This window comes from Gavialis gangeticus, unplaced genomic scaffold (assembly GCF_001723915.1).
Source record: "Gavialis gangeticus isolate Ggan-Ray unplaced genomic scaffold, GavGan_comp1, whole genome shotgun sequence".
Classification (NCBI taxonomy): Eukaryota; Metazoa; Chordata; order Crocodylia; family Gavialidae; genus Gavialis; species Gavialis gangeticus.
In genome coordinates, this window is record NW_017729004.1 from 69,572,557 (window position 1) to 69,579,656 (window position 7,100).

Below are 7,100 nucleotides of genomic sequence, written 5' to 3' on the forward strand. Positions count from 1 at the left end.
GATACATTCATACATATCTAATATGATATACATAGAGAGAAGAGAGAGCACTTGAATTCAAGTCATCAGATGCTGTGGAAGGACAGCACAGAGCAGGGTACGGAGTGGAGGGAGAGGTTCGAATACAACGGGTAGGAAAGCAGGAGGGAGACCGAGGGGGAGCACTGTGAGGGGCACAAGCAAAGAACCTCTCTCGGTCCATCTCTAGTCACTCTACGAACAGCAAAGTTCTCCAGCTCCAGAGTGGGATTTTGGCAATACACTAAAGCCCTTGTGTCTCTCCAGAATGATCCCAGTATCTCTCATTCCTCCTCTCTAAAACCATAATTTAACTTTCTGAGCAATCTCAGACCATACAACATCTGGGGGATGCTGTAGACATCTCACTATATAGTAATCACCATTCAATATTCTCCTGCTTTCTGGCAAGCATTTAATAGTTGAGAGCTATAACAATGCTTAGTAATCATGAAAATAATTGCATTGACAAAGCATACTGAACAATCATAACTGACAACAGGCGATGCCTTTTACTGGACCAACTGCATGGTTGGCATAGTATTAGACAAGCTTTTTGAATGCAGGGCAGAGAAGAATGCCCTGCATTCAAAAGTTTGTCTAAAACTATCCCAACCATGCAGTTGGTCCAATAAAAGATATCACCCACACAAATCTTTGCCTCATGCATATTTCCTCGACCATCAGGGTTATAACATCACTTCAGCACTACCATAAGTAACAGCACAGTTTTTTCAAGTTACATTTTGGGATTTAAGTAGGTTTTTATTTTAAATCATGTTCAGCTGCTTAGACTCTAATTCTGACTTCATTTTTGTATATCAGTGGAACTGCTGATGCATAAAGTTAAACTGCATGCATGTGTTTGTATAACAGGCATTTAACCTTCAAGATTTGCTAATCTGCTGCAGGCTTGTTGGTCATGAGCAAGAGTTAGCATGGTTTTAGTATCTCAGAGCATTCAATAACATCAGTATGCACCATGTGTGATGTGTTTTTTCCCTGGAATTTGTAACAATGTCTATATCTAAAGAAAAGGAATACTATGCAGAACACAAAAACTGGAATAAATATAACATGGTAATCAGATATGAAAAATGACATAACTGAGGATAGAAACTTCTAATGTCATCTTTCTCTGTGTCTACTTTAGACCTCATTGCTGTTGCTTGCAAGATGTTGCGCTGTTTATGCTGTTTATGCTGACAAATCTATTGTATGTTATCAGGCAATAGAAAAACAGCTAAAGACCTGTGGTTATAAGAGGGATGCAGATGTCTCAGTATTGTATCTTGCTGGACAGTAAGTACAATGTACAATGCTAATACAGAGGTCTTTAATATTTACTAACACCTGGTGGTATGGTGTGTGATAAGTTTTTGTATTATTGCGCCCATCAGATATTCTGCAAAAGTCATTGGTATACAAAACACATAATGAATGTAATAGTGATGTGCATGGACTAGACTTAAGAAAAGAAATAGTGAAGATGGGCTTGACATACATAGAAGGCAGGGTAAATTCACACATTTTTAGACTTAACTAAATCAGAGATGCATAGATTAAGCTTTTGTTAGTAGTAGCTTACATAGACTAATCATATTGAAAGCTAATTACCTCACTTATAGGTTTAAATTAGCTAGCCAGCAGTGGTTGGTATTCAGAGGCATAAAGATATCAATGGGAATTAGGTGCTTTTGAGAATCCTATTAGGTATCTTCTTGCATTTTTAGGTGTCCCAATGCCTTTACAAATCTGTGTCATCCCTTGATTTATACTCAAGAGACTCCACTGCTCCAGAAAGAAAACATATGATATAGGTGCTGGCAAAATTATTAAAATATGTAATTTAGAGATGCAATTTAGTTAATGTATCAGAAATGTGAGTCAATGAGAAAATAAAATTAGATTAGCATGAAATAATGAAAACAATACAAGATTCAAGTATGATTGTATAAAACCATATGATGCATGCAAAACTCAAGGAGAAATACAGTAGAACATGGATTATTTGTTCAATCCAGGTTTAATTTGTTTAATTTAATGTACAGTGGGTTGTTGAGCGAAGGATGAGCTGTCTAGTTATTTGCTGCAGGTTTTACTTCAAAGAGTTGGAGGACATCAGTGGTCCCATACAGCAGATAAGAGGAGCAGTGGCCTTTGGAATGAAAGCTGCAGCAATCAAATTGCAATAGAATGCTGTTTGCTGTGGCTGGATGCCTGTACTAAACCTTCAGTGGAACAAGCTTGCCAGATGAAGGTATTTAGGTTTTCAAGAATAGGCAGGATAAAGTTTCAAGGATAATGTTTCAAGAAGAGGTAGATAATCACCTAGCTAGTATGGTTTAGGAATGGCACATCTTCCATCTGTTCAGGTAGTTGGACTAGATGACCTTCAAGGTCCCTTTCAGCCCTATGATTCTATGATTTGAGAAAAAGTGTGTGATCATATAATTAAAGATTATCATAAAGCACATACAGAGACAGAATGAAGGCTTTTCCTGAAACCATAACATCTGCATTTCCTGATTTTGAAATGCTTAAATCTGTGAATTTATTCATCGTGTAGGAACTTCTGTTACAGAATAAAAAAAGAACAGATCAGATGGTACATACAGTAGTGATCCATTTTTCAGTGAAGCCATCTTGAAAAAGCTGATGTAAGTTGGTCTCTTTGATAAATGGAGAAAACAGAATTTCACAGTAAAGGGTGATTTTTTTTAATCCTGGTTTATGTAAATCTTGAAGCTCAGCCAATCTCAGTATCAGATCATGCCCCTTACTGTTGATTGACATGCATTTTGCTAGCTAAACTAAGGAGAAAATGAAAATTTAATTATTAAACTCATTCAGACTAGAGGAGATTAAATTATAGTTTTAAACTATTGCTATTAAAGGAACATAAAAAATTTACTTTTGGACACTGAAAGCTGTCATCGTAGGGAAATTGCTTAGCAGTAGGTAAGAAGAATGCTGGAGGCCATGAAAGATCAGTTAATAGAAGACATGCAAAGGTTGGAAGACATACAAAAAAAGGACAGACTCTCTTAAAATCTTGAATTAATCTCTGCCTGGGGCTAATTAAATGCCTTAGTACCAGGAAGAACAGAACAAGCTTGGAGATAGCTGAAACAATGATATTATTAGGGAGGGAGTAAAGGCAATTAAAATGCAGACTGTAAATTAAGAACAGAGTGAAGATGGCAAGATAATTTCTCTGCTAAGAGGCAGTATGAGGGAAACTTTAGTTTTGCAGACTGAGAAATAGTACAGGATTTTATTAATAAACAGTGTAAAAAAATTAAACAACAGCCCTCTAAAACAGATCAGGTCAACACAAAGGACCTGATTCTATAAACACTCTCATGTTTAAATGTATTCCTATCAGTAACGTAGGTACTTATGGTTGTGAAGTGAAGCACATGAATAAGTGTTTGCCAAATCATTGCCCATGGATTATTTTAAGGAAGCTGAAATCACCAGTTTAACAGAGGACCAGTGTTTTCTGTGTTGGACAATATAGGCTACAAGAGTAAAGGAGCATAAGTATATAAACCCACAGGCAAATAAATGGGGTTTAATCCAAGCACATTTATTATCCAAGCACAAAAAAAAGATTAGTTTCTTTAGGCCAGTGATGCTCTTCCTTTTAGCCTGTGGGCTGGAAGACTGGCTTGGGGCTGATATGTGAGCCTACTCTAGCCTAATATAGCGAACAGGGCCATGTTATTCAGCCCACAGGGCTCCCCACAGGTCTGGAAATTTGGCAGCAGGGGAGCAGCTTGGAGGAACCCCATAGGCAGAATGACATGGCTTCCTGGGCCAGGTCTGGCCTGTGAACCAGGGGTTGGCCCACTGGCTAAATGCAGCCCACAGAGCCATCACATTTGATCTGCATGGTTCCCCATGGGTCTAGAAATAATATGGCCAACCTCCCCTCTCCAAATAGCCAAACACCACTCCCTGTGCAGCTGGTTAGACCCAAGCTATGCCCCCCTGTTTCTGGATCAGGGCTGGGCCATGCCCCCTTCCCTCCCTATGGGGCTTGACTGGGGCCTGGCCATGCCCCAGCTCCCCTCCCCCCACCCCATAGGGCTGGGCCATGCCCCTTCCTTCCTGTTGGGGGCTGGACCATGCCCCCTTCTCCTATAGGGCCAGGTTGGGGCTTTGCCACCCCCCCTTCCCTTTTCACAGGGCCAGGTCAAGCTCCTTTCCCCTGCAGGCCTGCAGTGGGGCTATCCTGCCCCACATCCCCATGCAACCAGATGGTGCCTGCCATGTTCATCAGGGTGCCGAATCAAGTGTACCGTCTGGGTCCGGCCTGCGGACTGGGCATTGCCAATCTGGCCTGCTGGCCAAAAAGGTTGGGCAGCACTGCTTTAGGCTGATGATGTACTGTTAATCATTACTGATCCTATGGCTTCCTTACCAAACACTCAAGTCACTGGAGCAACGTATGAGTCAGTGAAAAATATTATTAAATTTATTAAGTCAATTTTCAAGATTCATCTATAATAATACATATATAGGAAATAAAAATCCTTTATTAAGGTTACTGAAACAAATATTAAAAGAATTACTGGGCATCTCAGCTTAAGTTATCTGGTTAGGAAAGCAAGAGTCTTTTGGTAATATCTTTTATTGAACCAAATAAGTAGTTGAGAGAGATGTTAAGCAAGCTTTCAGGCACAAAATACACTCCCTCATGTCTAACATCTCTCCCGAATACATAGCTTATCCAATAAAAGATACTGCCAAACAAATCTTGCTTCTTGCATGTTCCCTGGATCATCATAGCTACGACAACACTGCAACACTAGTTAGGAAAGGTTATTATTATTTATTACAATAGGACCAAAAAGCCCCATCTTATTAGATGAGTAATCAAAGAAGTCCACTCTACAAGGACTTAAGAGGCAGTCTGTGCCCTAGAGAGCTAACAAAGAGCTTAAAATGAGACCTAATAAGTGAGTGTAAGAAAATATAGAAATACTGGAGGGAAGAGAAAGTCATCACAATGTGTTAAAGCAGCTCAGTTGACTACATGACATATAACTGAAACCCCAATCCCTAAATGACAATTTGATTCAAAGAAGTAATATTTAATAGTAGAAATTCCAGGCTCTCTCAGGAGTACATCCATGCATTTGCTATGTATTCTTCCATGCAGTCTTCATTTATACTATGCTTGGAAGATCTATGCTATACCTTAAGTAACAATTTTCCCATTAATTTGATCTTTCCAAAATGTAAGATTTTTTCTATATATTTTAAGTGACATTTCTGGGAACAGTAAAGCAGCTGGGTCTCCCAACAGAAAAATATGTATTTTTTAAAGTCAGTTCTTTCAGGGAGAAAAGAACTCAGTTTAGAAAAAAACTGAGATTTGTTTCCTTTAAAATGAGTTTGTTCCCCTTTCTGCATTACTTCCGGTATGTGGGTATACTCTCAAGCACTGATCATATTCCCATCTCTGCCATCTTGTTCTGTTCTGTATGTCTCTCCCTGTTACAGTTTATGTAGAGTAATCAGAATCAAAGGCTTAACCTTAGGAGCAAATACTGCACCAATGCAAGATGCACTATTTCTATACTACTTGTTATTTTGCCTGATATCCCCAAAAGCCTGTCCAGCCTCTCCTTGAAAACCTACAGTAAAGGAGGTTCCATAACTTCCCTGGCTCTCATGTTACACTGTTCTGATAGTAAGGAAGTATTTTTTTTGCCCCTGAGATTTAATCTAAATCTAAAATTTTGCGTAAATCTACTTCGCTGCAGTTTAACCCATTTCTTCATGTCCTGCCCTCTGTGGCAAATGTTGAGGAGTTGCTCTAAAATGTTTGTATAGCATTATTTTACTAAAGATTAAACTATGATTGAGTAATATTAAAACAAGGTCACTTTCTTTTTTTCCCTTAGAGGACTAAAAGTCATCCCCACTCTGTCACGATTTCGGATGTTAAAGTATTTGTGGCTTAACAACAATAAGGTAATAAAACATGTTATTAGAATGAAGTTACCTAATCACCTCAGACTTTTGCTAATACATAATAGCATATACTACTCGAATAAACATTTTTAATTAAAAAAAATTATCTTTTCTTTGAAAAATTAATGGAATAAATATGATCAGAAACATATGCTTTGATATGCATGCTACAGTAGCAGTTGATTTTTTTTTAAGTGATAAAGAATTATATTTGGACATTTAATTCACCCAAAGGAGCAAGGGTTTTACAAATCAAAAGATTTTAGAAAAAATTAAGGCAGTTTCCATGCTGCGTGCTGCCCAGAATTAAGACAGTGAAAAAATTGTTTGTTAACACAGCCAAAGACTAGACCAGTGATCCTTAACCAGGGTACCTTGAATTCATTTCAAGGGTGCCATGGGGTATCACGCAATGTTATTGTTATTAGGTGTACAAACATGATTGTGAGTTATGTGGCCTGCTAGCTTCAGCAGGCAGATTTGCTCCTTGAGAATCTCCTCAGCTACTCCTAACTCAAACCCAATTTTGAAACTGAAGTGGACAAATAAGCAAACAAAAACCAAAACCTGATGTCCTATCTCAGACACTCAGAGAGGAAACCCTTTGTTTTCAGCCCCCAGCACAGCAGCATGGTCCCTCACTGTAGCAAGCTGTTCTAGTCACAGCTGGATCCTGCTTCCAAACTGTTCCCTCATAGTCCCTCTTTCTTCTTTCCTGTCTGGGTTTTTAAGTTCCTAGTGAGTCATTCCCTTATTCATAGCTCCCCACAGCTTGCAGCCACTCAACAGGGCTAGCTTCACCTTAAGGTGACTGACCACCCTGTTACAGTGATTCACAAAATAAACCCAGACACTTCTAATAGGAACTGTAGCAGGGCACTAAGGTGTCTGCTACCTGAAAAGCAGCAGAATGGGCTCAGGTGCTGGTTGCTAGGGGCAACCAGGAGGAGCTAAGGGCCCACACCTGGTGAGTCAGCTGACCAGAAGGGGCAGGGCTGACTACTATAAAACACACACTGGAGGCTGTAAGTGATCTTTTTCTGCTGGCAGCCAGGAAGAAGGAGTACTGCCTGACTAAGGAAAAGAGAAAAAGG

The 7,100-nt window shown here is 39.3% G+C and overlaps 1 protein-coding gene across 3 annotated transcripts in view; it reads left to right on the top strand.

Annotated features, from left to right (window-relative positions):
• LRRC72 (leucine rich repeat containing 72) overlaps positions 1 to 7,100 on the top strand; it is a 38,880-nt gene that overhangs the window by 5,440 nt on the left and 26,340 nt on the right. For 2 of the 3 annotated variants that reach the window (XM_019508516.1, XM_019508518.1), the window contains exons 2-3: positions 1,247 to 1,320; positions 5,937 to 6,006. In XM_019508516.1, coding sequence (XP_019364061.1) covers positions 1,247 to 1,320; positions 5,937 to 6,006 — 144 coding nt within the window. Of the gene's footprint in view, positions 1 to 1,245; positions 1,332 to 5,936; positions 6,007 to 7,100 lie in introns of those variants that run through there. The other variant, XM_019508517.1, reaches the window with a different exon arrangement.